General features: G+C 43.8%; 1 protein-coding gene across 6 annotated transcripts in view; it reads right to left on the bottom strand.

Annotated features, from left to right (window-relative positions):
* Positions 1 to 14,110, bottom strand: part of mgat4a (alpha-1,3-mannosyl-glycoprotein 4-beta-N-acetylglucosaminyltransferase A) — a 264,810-nt gene that overhangs the window by 20,788 nt on the left and 229,912 nt on the right. For 3 of the 6 annotated variants that reach the window (XM_041199180.1, XM_041199183.1, XM_041199182.1), the window contains exons 12-13: positions 4,518 to 4,596; positions 254 to 403 (exon numbers count right to left, since the gene is read on the bottom strand). In XM_041199180.1, coding sequence (XP_041055114.1) covers positions 254 to 403; positions 4,518 to 4,596 — 229 coding nt within the window. Of the gene's footprint in view, positions 1 to 253; positions 404 to 4,517; positions 4,597 to 14,110 lie in introns of those variants that run through there. The other 3 variants (XR_005944430.1, XM_041199181.1, XM_041199184.1) reach the window with 2 other exon arrangements.

A 14,110-nucleotide genomic window follows, 5' to 3' on the forward strand; every position in this document is an offset into this window, starting at 1 on the left:
ACCCTTTGGGGTCCAGAGAGCAACTGTGTGCTGGTGAATCTAGGGGAGAACAAGGACATGTCATTAGTTAAAGTCATCACATTGTCACTGTGCATGCCAGACACCCTGGTGAGATAATGGAGATCTGCATCATGGTGCCATCGTCTTCCAATGATCAAGGGGGTCTCCAGGTTTGAGGCTCCCATCAATGAAGAGGCTACACTAGAATGATTGCACAATCTGAAACTCTAACCTCTGTGCACTGCACGCTTACCTTCATCTGAACTCCCGCCTCTCCCAGCCTGGTTGCACGTAGAGCGTGCTGGCTCTCCAGCTCAAGGGCATCCTGCTCGAACCTGGTCAGCAGCAGCAGGTTGGGTGGGTCTCCGCCTGTCCATGACCTTTCCAATTGGTTATGGTTTGTCTTCTCCAGAAAAAACAGAAGAGCATTGATTAGTCCACTCTCTACTTGCAACGCCATTGCAGCCTGGCCAACCCTAGCTGAGGGACACCTCACAGGGCACATCCGAGTCATGGCCCTCGAGCCTCAAGGCACTTGGTCCAAGCAGCCAGGGCTCACCCCCTTGGCCAGCTCTGGCATCAGTGACAGTTGGCACTCAGACTCTAGCACCCCTGGGATCCACGGGGGGGGATGGCCATACCTTAATACTTCTGCACTCTGACCCATGCCAACATGGTACTCACCCTTCCTGAGCACAGGTCATTGAACATCTTCCGGCATGTGCACCACACCACATCATGGCTGCTAACTAGCACTGCAACCTCTTCCCATGCTCTCTTTGTAAAGTGCGGTGTCCTCCTCCTCCTCCCATCTCTGGAGACAAGAGTGTCTCGCCTGGCAGCCACCTCTTCCAGGAGGACCACGAGGCACTCATCCAAAGAGCTGGGGGGCCAAGTGCCCACATGACCTGCCTTCCCGCCTGCTATGTCCAGCCGCACCCGACTCCATCAATTGAATGTTGAAGACATAAAGGAGACGTTCTTCTGTGGCAGCCTTCCAGGAGCTGCCTGGGCCATATTTAAACCGGCCACCGGATCATCATTGGATCTAACGGCCAACAGACACCCGTCCCCACCTGCCCCTTCCCGGCCAATGAGGAGCCGTGTTTCACGCTGAGCGGGCCTTAATTGGCCCGCCAGTGTGAAATCATGGTCAGATGCCGATCATGGATGGCAGGCTGTTTCCCAGCCGCTCCTGGACCTGCCAACCACGCCCGCCAACCCCAAAATTCCGCCCATTTTGGCAGATTAGACCTGCTAGGAGCACATCTGAACTTTGTGGATTTGTTTGGATAACCATGGCACCCTTTTGGAGAGGTAAGGTACCACTTTAGATATGGTCCTGGGGCACCTTTTGAGGAGGTCAGGTGCCCTTTGATGGTAGTCAGGCTCCCTTTGATGGAGGTCAGCTGCCCTTTGGGGTTGCTAAAAGTAGGCATGAATGTGCATAAAAAATGGATAAACACATTGGAGCTGTCGAAAACAACTGTGAAAGTGTCAAAATGAACTATCAAAAGGAGCTGTCAAGGCATTTAAAACTCCTGCCCGCTAACTCTTTGAAAAAAATCCAGTAATGTTAAAAAAATGATTGCTTGCTGTTTCACTCTGTCTGCTGACATAAGTCTTAAGGCTATCATTACTGGATTAGTGCTGCATGACTAGTTCACAACTATCCATTATCACTGTAGGGTGCCTGCCATTTCACAGTTTGATTGACAGCTCCAAGTGGTTATGGGCTCTTTGAAGTGGGACTATGGATTCCGATGCTTGTTTTTATAATCGATTATGCAAATGAACTAAATGTTTGTTGTTATAAGGGGCAATGTAGTTGAAGGAATGTAAATATTATAAATGGATTTTTACCAATGCAACTAATTTTCTGCAACTAACACTTGAAACTTCATTTTATTTAATAACAGCATGACGCCTGAGGTCTGCTCATGGTGGATACTGGGTGAGTTGCTATGGTAGGTGTTAAGGCAAAGACTGGAGGGTGGGGGGGTTGGGGGGGGGGGGGAGAAGGGTCATGGGGTTGGCATGTTGGCACTAAATTGGCATAGGGGCTATAAGAACCATTGGTTGTCATAACGAGTATGAAGGGCTATGGGGCTGAGTGGGTGTCATAGGATGGCATGGATGGTGCTTGGGAAGTCCGTGGGGTGAGGGCTATGTTTTTTATTTTCTTTCAAAACTTTGATGCAGTGCTGGTGCACTGAAGCAGGCCTTCAGTCCAGCCCGCCTCTGCACTCAGCATCCTCCATACTCGTTCTGGGATCCCTTGGTCCAAGTCCCAAGTGAACCCCACCACCCTGGAACAAAATCTAACCTTCCCAGCCACTTTTACCCCAGTCAGGTTTGCAGAGCGGGGAAATACCCCTACTCAGTGCTCCCAAGCTCAGGTCAGGATCCTCAATAAGTTGTAGGGCTGGAAGAGGTTACAGACACAGAGAGGTGTGGGGCTATTAACGGATGAAAAATTTAAATTGGAGGTGCTGGATGTCTAGGAGCCAATGTCATTCAATAAGGGCAGGGGTGACGCATGAGCAGGACTTGAATGAGCTGAAGCTTATAGAGGGTGAAAGATGGGAGGCCAGGAAATATTTGGAATAAGGAAGCCAGGAGGTAACAAAGGCACGGATGAGGGTTCCATCAGCAGCTCAACTAAGGCAGGAGTGAGGCTGGGACGGTGAATAAGAAGGGGAATGAAATTTCCAGCGAGAGTATGTGACTGAAGACAATGGCTTTGATCTTCCCAACCTTTAATTGAATGAAACTGTGGCTCAAGAAGACAAGATGAAGTCAGAAAGGACATAAAAGAAGAAAGGAGACGAGACAAGGAAAGATGTGGCTATAGAGTTTGTGCAGAAGGAAGCCCTAGGCAAGGTTTAATTGGGTAATCAAAGCAATGGGGTTGGGGGGAGTGGGTGTTGCAGTAAAGGCAGCTGCACACATTGTCCCTATCTCAGTGACAAAGAAGTGGATGAGCTCCTTGCACTTGTTGCTGGGAAGGTTGTGTTTGACAAATTTGATCGAATTTTTTGAGGGGGTAACCAAGAGTGTTAATGAGGGTCATGCATTTGATGTGGTCTACTTGGGCTTTAGCAAGGCTTTTCATAAGGCGCCTCCTGGAAGACTGGTCAAGAAAGTAAGAGCTCATGGGATCCAAGGCAAAGTGGTGCATTGGAATCAAAATTGGCTAAGAGGCAGGAAGAAGAGGATGATGGTAAAGGGATGTTTCTGTGACTGGAAGCCTGTTTCCAATAGGGTTCTGCAGGGCTTGCTGCTGGGGCCCTTGTTGTTTGTGGTGTACGTAAATGATTTGGACTTAAATGTAGGGGGTATGATGATGAAGTTTGTAGATGACACGGAAATTGGTAGGGTGGTAAATAGTGAGGAGGATAGCTGTAAACTGCAGGAGGATATCAATGGACTGGTTAGGTGAGCAGAGCAAATGGAATTCAGCCCAGAAAAGTGTGAGGTAATGCACTTGGGCCGGGGTGGGCGGGGTGGTTGGGTGCTAAAAAGGCAAGGGATTACACTATGAATGGTAGGACCCAGGTAGATAAGTTGGTTAAAAAGGCATATGGGATACTCGCCTTTATTAGCTGAGGCATAGAATACAAGAGCAGGGAGGTTATGCTGGAACTGTACAAAACGCTGTTAGGGCCACATCACCAGTTTGAGCAAAAAGGTGGTGGAAAGTATATTGAGGGTGGTTTGTTCAAATTTTGTTACTAAATTAATAAAACAGAGAAGCCCATTTCAACCTTTAGTACTTTTGGCACAAGCCAGATAACCTTGTTATACAAATGATTTATTTATTCTGCATTGTAGAACAAGTGCTAGCTGCTTTTACACTTAACCTAATTTGAATTGTGTGTGAAGAAACAGATCACAGTATCTTTACAGTGCAGAAGGAGGCCATTCGGCCAATTGAGTCTGCACTGGCTCGCAGAAAGAGCATCCCACCAATTCCCTGCCTTATCCTCATAACCTCGCACATTCTTTCTTTCAGGCAGCAATCCAATTCCCTTTTGAATATCTCGATCGGACTTGCCTTCACCGCCCTTTCATGAAGTTTGTTCCGGAATCCAAGCACCCAGCTGGATGGAAAATGTTTTCCTCACATCACATTCACTCCTTTTGCCAATTATTTTGAATTTGTGCCTTCTCGTTCTTGACGTTCTCTTGAGTGGGAACAATTTCTCACAATTCACCCTCTCCATACCCCTCAAGATCTTGAATACCTCTATCAAGTCTTCTCTCAGCCTTTTCTCCAATGAAGAGAGTCCCAAACCCTCCGATTTACCTTAACTACATCTTCATCCTACAATACTTCAAAGTGAAACTAAAACTCAACTTGACCTTTTCTTAATGCACAAATACAGAAATATAAACCAAACTTAAACTTGAAACATTCCTAACACCCACAAATACAACGTAACTTACTTAAACTTATTTCCTAACATTATATCCTGCCAGTCAGAAAATGACCCATTCATATATAATGTTCCTACCTTGTAAGGCAAAACCTCAACACTTGTATTCAACAGCAAGTCCCCAGGATGTTCTGTGTTCCCAGTATGAAATAAGTATCTGAAACGAAGACAGTAGATATAGTGATTAAAATCATTTGAGTGAGCCTTAAACTTGCTAGTCTCCTTTCACTAAAATTTCACTGCTATGGGTCTCACATGACCAGTTTACTTATGAAAAAAGGGTGGATTTGCAGAATTCAATTCCCCAAACAAAGCAGTAAACAGAAATCCTAGAACCTCATGTAATTAAATGAAATTTGACTTTGTCAGGTGACGGCAATGGCTCCAACTATGAACAGATGGAATATGTAATACAATCCCAAAACACCAAAAAATCAGGATTTGACCCAAAATAAAATGAATTTGACTTCAGTCACTGTGGCCAGAATTTTCTAGCCCTCCTCCCCCCCTCGCCATGGATTACCCTGTGGCGAGGTTGGCGAGCCATTGAGATCTCCATTCACATCGGCGGGAATGGAAGATCCCACTGACAAGAGGGGCCGGAAAATTCCGACCAGTGAGTCAGTGGTCCTGCTCATGAACTCAAGTGAAAGTGGGCAGGAGAGGTGAGAAATAGCAACTGTCGCAAGAAAACAAAAATAAAATATGAAACAAAATATAATAAAACTTAAAACGTAATGTTAACAAGAAGGTACCGGAAATGACTCAAAAGTCAGTTCCAAGATGTAAATGGAAAATGTTATAGTCACTTGGCTATAAAAGCAAAGCTAGCAAATTCTCAACAGCTGTTGACTGCATATAAAGCTAAATAAGAGACTACCATGCAGAGAGAGAGAGAAACAGGCGAGCCCATAATAAGACTGGATTTGAATATCTGGCATGGCAACCAGAAATTAGCTATGTGAAGCTGCGACAATTGAAAAATGTGTCAAAAACAAGGGATGAGAGCGTTGTCCTGTGAGGAGAGATCAAGTAGAACGGGCCTATATTATTTGGAATTCAGAAGAATGAGTGGTGATCTCATTGAAAGGTCTAAAATTCTTAGATTGCTGATAGGGAAGACACTGAAGGACTGTTTCTTCTGGCTGGAGAGTCTGGACCAGGAGTCATAATCTCAGAATTAGGAGTTGGCCATTTAGGAGTGAGATGAGAAGAAGTTTCTTCATTCAGAGAGTTGCAAATATTTGGAATTCTCTACACCCGAAGGCTGTGAATGCTCAGTTGTTGAGTATATTCAAGACTGAGGTTAGTAGATTTTTGGACACTAGGGGAATTGGAGATATGGGGATGTGGTGGGAAAGTGGAGTCTGCGAAGAGTGTCCTGTAGTCAGCATCACTGTGAAGCAGTCTGGGAAGGGTGTCCTGCAATCAGCATCACTGTGAAGCAGCCTGGGAAGAGGTGTCCTGCAGTCAGCATCACAGTCTGCACTGGAGTGCTGCTTTGGGAGTTTGGTGAGGAGGCAACGATCTTGAGTACTGTGCGCATGGTCGGGTGAGCATTTACTACTTTTATTGCTTATAGTTTTTAAGATCTTATTTTGTGGTTCATCATTTGTAAGGGCTATATTCTGTGACAATGAGGATCTGGGAAGAAGGACCCTAGAGTAATTAATATTATTTGATATTAAGTGTCTTCCAAAATGTTTAATTTAATTTAAAGGGATAAGTCATGGCAGGACAGCTCAAAGCCATGGTGTGCTCCTCCTGCTCCACGTGGGAAGCTGGGAACATTTCCAGTGCCTGGGGCCAGCATGTGTGGGAAGTTTCTCCAGTTGCAGCTCCTGGAAGCCCAGGTTTTGGAGCTGGAGCGGCGGCTGGGGACACTGAGGAGCATCCGCGAGGTGGAGAGAATCGTGGATAGCACGTATAGAGAGGTGGTCACACCGCAGGCTAAGAGTCCACGGGCAGGGAGGGAATAGGTGACCACCAGGCACAGCAAGAGGACTAGGCAGGCAGTGCAGGAATTTCCTGTGGCTATTCCGCTGCAAAATAGACATAACGCTTTGGATACTGTTGAGGGGAATGGCCTCTCAGGGAAAAGCAGCAACAGCCAAATTTGTTGCACCATGGTTGGCTCTGCTGCACAGGGGAGGAGTAAAAAGTCTGGGAATGCAATAGGTATAAGGGGATTCAATTGTAAAAGGAATAGACAGGCGTTTCTTTGGCTGCAAACAAGACTGCAGGATGGTATGTTGCCTCCCTGGTGCTAGGGTCAAGGATGTCTCAGAGCAGCTACAGGACGTTCTGAAGGGGGAAGGTGAACAGCCAGTGGTTCTGGTACACATTGGTACAAACGACATAGGTAAAAAGAAGGGATGAGATCCTAAGAGCAGAATATAGGGAATTAGGAAGTAAGTTGAAAAGTAGGATTTCAAAGGTAGTGATCTCAGGGATACTACCAGTGCCACATGCTAATCAGAGTAGAGCTAGCAGGACATACTGGATGAATATGTGGCTGAAGAGATGGTATGAGGGGGAGGGTTTCAGATTCCTGGGACATTGGGACCGGTTCTGGGGGAGGTGGGACCAGTACAAACTGGACGGGTTACACCTGGGCAGGACCGGGACTGATGTCCGAGGGGCAATATTTGCTGGTGTGGTTGGGGAAGGTTTAAACTAAATTGGCAGAGGGATAGGAACCTATGCAAGGAGTCGGAGGAGGGGGAAGTCAAGGACAAAAACAAAAGACTGAAAGGGTAATAAGAAAAGTGATAGGCAGAGAAATCAAGGGCAAGAATTAAACAGGGCCTGAGTGAAAAACAGTGTGAACAGGACAAGTAATGTTAAAAAGACAAGACTTAAGGCTTTGTGCCCTAACGCGAGGAGTATTCGCAATAAAATGGATGAATAAAGCACACAAATAGATATAAACATGTATGATATAATCAGGATTACAGAGACATGGCTGCAGGGTGACCAGGGATGGGAACTGAACATCCAGCGGTATTCAGTTTTAGGAAGGACAGACAAAAGGAAAAGGCAGTGGAGTTGCATTGCTGGTTAAAGAAGAAATTAACACAATAGCAAGGAAAGATATTAGCTTCGACGATGTGCAATCTGTATGGGTAGAGCTGAGAAACACTAAGGGGCTAAAAATGTTAGTGAGGGTTGTATATAGACCCCCAAATTGTAATGGTGATGTTGGGAATGGCATTAAACAGGAAATTAGAGACGCATGCAATAAAGGAACATCTGTATTTATGGGTAACTTTAATCTGCATATGGATTGGACAAATCAAAATAGTAACATTACTGTAGAGAAGAAATTCCTGGAGTGTATACGGGATGTTTTTCTGGACCAATACATTGAAGAACCAACTAGAGAACAGGCCATCCTAGACTGGGTATTGTGTAATGAGAAAGGAATAATTGGCAATCTAATTGTGCCCCTTGGGGATAAGCGACCACAATATGATAGAATTCTTCATCAAGATGGAGATTGACGTAGTTGATTCTGAGACTAGGGTCCTAAATCTTAATAAAGGAAACTACGATAGAATGAGGTGCAAGTTGGCTATGATGGATTGGGAAATGTTATGTAAAGGGGTGATGGTGGATAGACAATGGCAAACACTCAACGAGTGCATGGGTGAACTGCAACAATTGTTTATTCTTGTTTGGCGCAAAAGTAAAACAGGAAAGGTGACCAAACCTTGGCTTACCAGGGAAATTAGAGATAATATTAGATCCAAGGAAGAGGCAAAAAAATTGGCTAAAAAAAAAACCCAACAGATCTGAGGATTGGGAGCAGTTTAGAATTTGGCAAAGGCAAGCCAAGGGATTGATTAAGAAGGGGAAAATGGAGTACGAGAGTAAGCTTGCGGGGAACATAAAAATTGACTGTAAAAGTTTCTATAAGTATGTGAAGATAAAAAGATTGGTGAAGACAAATGTAGGTCCCTTACATTCAGAAACAGGAGAATTTATAATGGGGAACAAAGAAATGACTGACCAACTAAATACATACTTTGGTTATGTCTTCACAAAGGAGGACACAGATAACATACCAGAAATATTGGGGAACACGGGGTATAGTGAGAGGGAGAAACTGAAAGAAATCAGTATTAGTAGGGGAATGGTGTTGGGGAAATTGATGGAATTGAAGGCTGATAAATCCCCAGGACCTGATCATCTACATCCCAGAGTACTTAAGGAAGTGGCTGTAGAAATATCAGATGCATTGGTGGCTATCTTCCAAGATTCTATAGACTCTGGAACAGTTCCTACAGATTGGAGGGTAGCTAATGTAACCCCACTATTTAAAAAGGGAGGTAGAGAGAAAACAGGGAATTATAGACCAGTCAGCCTGATGTCGGTAGTGGGGAAAATTCTAAAGTCCATTGTAAAAGGTTTAATAGCTGAGCACATGGAAAACCGTGGCCTCGGACAGAGTCAGCATGGATTTACGAGAGGGAAATCATGCTTGACCAATCTACTGGAATTTTGAGAGGATGTAACTAATAGAGTTGATGAGCGGGAGCCAGTGGATGTGGTTTATTTGGGCTTTCAGAAGGCTTTCGACATAGTCCCATATAAGAGATTGGCATGTAAAATTAAAGTGCACAGGATTGGGGGCAGTGATTTGAGATGGATGGAAAATTGATTGGCAGACAGGAAACAAAGAGTAGGAATAAACAGTCTTTTTCCGAATGGCAGGCAGTGACTAGTGGGGTACCGCAGGGATCAGTGCTGGGACCCCAGCTATTCACAATATATATTAGTGATTTAGATGAGGGAATTAAATGTAATATCTCCAAATTTGCAGATTACACAAGGCTGGGTGGGAGGGTCAGCTGTGAGGAGGATGCAGAGATGCTTTAATGTGATTTGGACAAGCTGAGTGAGTGAGCAAATGCACGGCAGATGTAGTATAATGTGGATAAATGTGAGGTTATCCACTTTGGTAACAAAAACAGGAAGGCAGATTATTATCTGAATGGCTATAAATTGAGAGAGGGGAATGTGCAACTAGACCTGGGTGTCCTCGTACACCAGTCGCTGAAGGTAAGCATGCAGGTGCAGCAGGCGGTAAAGAAGGCAAATGGTATGTTGGCCTTCATGGCCAGAGGATTCGAGTACAGGAGCAGAGATGTCTTGCTGCAATTGTACAGGGCCTTGGTGAGACCACACCTAGAATATTATGTGCAGTTTTGGTCTCCTTATCTAGGGAAGGATGTACCTGCTATAGAGGGAGTGCAGCGAAGGTTTACCAGACTGATTCCTGGGATGGCGGGACTGATATCTGAGGAGAGATTGAGTCGGTAAGGATTATATTCACTGGAGTTCAGAAGAATGAGGGGGAATCTCATAGAAACCTATAAAATTCGAACAGGACTGGACAGGGTAAATGCAGGAAGGATGTTCCCGATGGTGGGGGAGTCCAGAACCAGGGGTCACAGTCTGAGGATACGGGGTAGATCATTTAGGATTGAGATGAGGAGAAATTTCTTCACCCAGAGAGTGGTGAGCCTGTGGAATTCGCTACCACAGAAAGTAATGAGGCCAAAACATTGTATGTTTTTCAGAAGGAGTTAGATATAGCTCTTGCGGCGAAAGGGACCAAAGGATATGGGGAGAAAGCAGGGGAAGGCTATTGAGTTGGATGATCAGCCATGATCGTGGTGAATGGCAGAACAGGCTCGAAGGGTCAAATGGCCTACTCCTGCTCCTATTTTCTATGTTTCTATGGAGTTGAGATAGATCAGCTATGATTTTATTGAATTGTGGAGTAAACTCAAGAGGACATACGGCCTACTCCTGCTCCTATTTCATATTCTTGATAGGGAGGGCCTTAATTTAATCAAAGATAGATGAATATAGCCATAATCCACACATATAGAATAATTTCCAGTCATGTTTATTCCATCTTTCTGTAGTTAACAACTGCTGTAATTTTATATTTCTACGAAGATAAGGAAAATCCCTGCCCTGGAGACATACTAACACGTGATTGTTATCCACTTTAGACCGGCACATTAAACTGACCAGTTGACTCTACAGAGAACGATAAATGATGTCAGGTCTATATTATAGAGTAGCAATATTTACATATTGTCCTGTACCAGTTTAATAAATCTCAGTAAAATTTTAGTGAAATCATGCAGTATTATACGAACTCATCAAATCACCCTAGCTCATCACGGGAACCTGCTGTCCATGTTACTGACAAAAAACCTATTCAGTTAAAAAAAAATGGACATGGAAATATATTTCAATGTTTCACTATTTCAAATTGTAGGTCAGAATGCTAATTATGTGTGAAGAAATTACTATCACATAATTTTTCCATATCTCTGTAAAAATAACTCAATTTTGACTATTGGTAGTGCAAAAGCAGTTTAATATTTAAATTCTGCGCTGCATGAGCAGAATGAGAATAGTTGCACAGTGTGGGAGGAACAGAGGAACAGGATACATGTTTCCTCCCATAATTTTCCATGGAGAAAAATTCCCATTCTGAGCTCCATCACTATAACAAGTGGATGCTAGGTAGCTCCTCAGGCAAATGGGGAGTAGAGCACATTAAAGACAACCATACTGTTTGGTACAACTTAAGTCTCAGGACTGAAAAGTTGTGAACCGAGAATCCACTTGAGATACCGAAACTCAAACCCAACACCACATTAGAGGGTAATCGAGGATTGCTTAAAGTATTCCTTTAGGTAAGATATTAAAACAAAATCTAGTCTTTGCTTTTTTGATCAATCAATGTTCAATCACAAGCCTAACTACCACTGTTGGAATATGTTTAGCCAATTTTTAGCTGGACTATCTTCTGACAAGTAGGCAAGGGAGAGAAAAACGGTATTATCCTGGAATAGCCATCCAGTGCAACTTCAGTAATCAAGAATCGTTAGCACAAATCTACTAATGGCAAATTTCAAGAGAAACACTGATGCTAGCTTAAGAACAAGTTGGATCATTCTGTAAGATAATAGTGTGCAGGAAAAAGAAAATAGCTGTGTTATGAACATTAAGCTGAATGGCATTACCTGTACTTAGTTTGTGTATGAGCGCTATAACCTCAAACACGATTAGTAAATTCTACCAACTTGGACCCATTACTCATTTGCAGCAAGTCACTCAGTGCAAACAGTTTCATACAGTTAAAGGACAATACAATCTGCTACTCTCTTTTTATTGTAAATTTCACTGCAATAATGCTAGATTTCCAACATTTGCACAAAAGAAACAGTGGGGATCTTAACATATAAGACCATAAGACATAGGAGCAGAAATTAGGCCAATCGGCCCATCGAGTCTGCTCTGCCATTCAATCATGGCTGATAAGTTTCTCGACCCCATTCTCCTGCCTTCTCCCCGTAACCTTTGATCCCCTTACCAATCAAGAACCTATCCATCTCGGTCTTAAATACACTCAATGTCCTGGCCTCTACAGCCTTCTGTGGCAATGAATTCCATAGATTCACCACTCTCTGGCTAAAGAAGTTTCTCCTCAGCTCTGTTCTAAAAGGTCTTCCCTTTACTCTGAGGCTGTGCCCTCGGGTCCTAGTCTCTCCTACTAATGGAAACATCTTCCCCACGTCCACTCTATCCAGGCCTTTCAGTATTCTGTAAGTTTCAATCAGATCCCCCCTCATCCTTCTAAACTCCATCGAGTATAAACCTAGAGTCCTCAAACGTTCCTCATATGTTAAGCCTTTCATTCCTGGGATGGTTCTTGTGAATCTCCTCTGGACCCTCTCCAGGGCCAGCACATCCTTCCTGAGATACTGGGCCCAAAATTGCTCACAATATTCTATATGTAGTCTGACTAGAGTCTTATACAGCCTCAGCAGCACATCCCTGCTTTTATATTCTAGTCCTCTCGAAATAAATGCCAACATTGCATTTGCCTTCCTAACTACCAACTCAACCTGCAAGTTAACATTAAGAGAATCCTGGACTAGGATTCCCAAGTCCCTTCGCACTCCAGATTTCTGAATTCTCTCCCCATTTAGATAATAGTCTATGCCTCTATTCTTCTTACCAAAGTGCATGACCTCACACTTCCCCACGTTGTATTCCATCTGCCACTTCTTTGCCCATTCTCCTAACCTGTCCAAATCCTTCTGCAGCCTCCCCACCTCCTCAATACTACCTGTCCCTCCACCTTTCTTTGTATCATCTGCAAACTTAGCCAGGATGCCCTCAGTTCCTTCATCTAGATCATCAATGTATAAAGTGAAAAGTTATGGTCCCAACACTGACCCCTGCGGAACTCCACTAGTCACCGGCCGCCATCCTGAGAAAGACCCCCTTATCCCCACTCTCTGCCTCCTGCCAGACAGCCAATCTTCTATCCATGCCAGTACCTTGCCTCTAACACAATGGGCTCTTATCTTACTGAGCAGCCTCCTGTGTGGCACCTTGTCAAAGGCCTTCTGGAAGTCCAAGTAGATAACATCCATTGGCTCTCCTTTGTCTAACCTACTTGTTACCTCCTCAAAGAATTCTAACAGATTTGTCAGGCATGACTTCCCCTTGATGAAACCATGATGACTTTGCCCGATTTGATCATGCATTTCGAAGTATTCTGAAATCTCATCCTTAATAATGGACTCTAAAATCTTACCAATGACCAAGGTCAGGCTAATCGGCCTGTAATTTCCCGTCTTTTGCCTCACTCCCTTCTTAAACAGGGGGGTTACATTAGCGATTTTCCAGTCCTCTGGGACCCTCCCTGACTCCAGTGATTCCTGAAAGATCACCACTAACGCCTCCACTATCTCTTCAGCTATCTCCTTCAGAACTCTGGGGTGTAATCCATCTGGTCCAGGTGATTTATCCACCTTCAGACCTTTCAGTTTTCCTAGCACCTTCTCCTTGTTAATGGCCACCATACTTACCTCTGCCCCCTGACTCTCTTGAATTTTGGGGATGTCACTCGTGTCTTCCACTGTGAAGACTGACGCAAAGTACCTAACCTATATGTGCAAATCATTCAGTCTCCACCCACCTCAGAAAAAGAAATGTTCAAGAGATCTTTTCTGCGGTGATTGCCTTAAACTGATTGGTGTGAATGAGTAACTAACATTTAAGGCAGAATGACAATTTATACCAGTGCCTCCTTTAAATACAAAATGGAAGGCAATTTTTAAATCTGCCACTTGATGGCAGTGCTTTACAAAGTTTAATGAGAGACACTGATTGAATTGTCTTCCCTCAAGTTGTTTTGAAAGATAAGCCATGACCTATGTATAAACATGATGCCTCCTGACATAAAACATTGAATATTAAAGAGTGTAACTAATTACAGTTGCAGTAAAACTATGCTGCATTGACCAAGGTCACAAATGTCAAGTGCTATAATAAATAGAGAGATACTTCAATGTTTGATGCATATGGCAATTTCCATTCAGAGATTTGAAATAAGCTGAATTCACGACACATATAACGCCGATTTAAGCAAATCTTCATGCCCATACTTGGCCTGAACCAGTATTCCATTCCATTTGTGATTGCGATGCAGAGATACCCTAAAGAAATCTCATTAAACTTGGAGCAGAAACTAGGTCAGCACTTACAATGCTTTCATTGCCCTTAAATCTGATGTCTGCTCTGCATTCAAGGCTCTTTAAATAGAGAAGGTAATTGAACAGAATTGAAAA

The sequence above is a fragment of the Carcharodon carcharias genome, chromosome 11, assembly GCF_017639515.1.
Source record: "Carcharodon carcharias isolate sCarCar2 chromosome 11, sCarCar2.pri, whole genome shotgun sequence".
In the NCBI taxonomy this organism is placed as follows: domain Eukaryota; kingdom Metazoa; phylum Chordata; class Chondrichthyes; order Lamniformes; family Lamnidae; genus Carcharodon; species Carcharodon carcharias.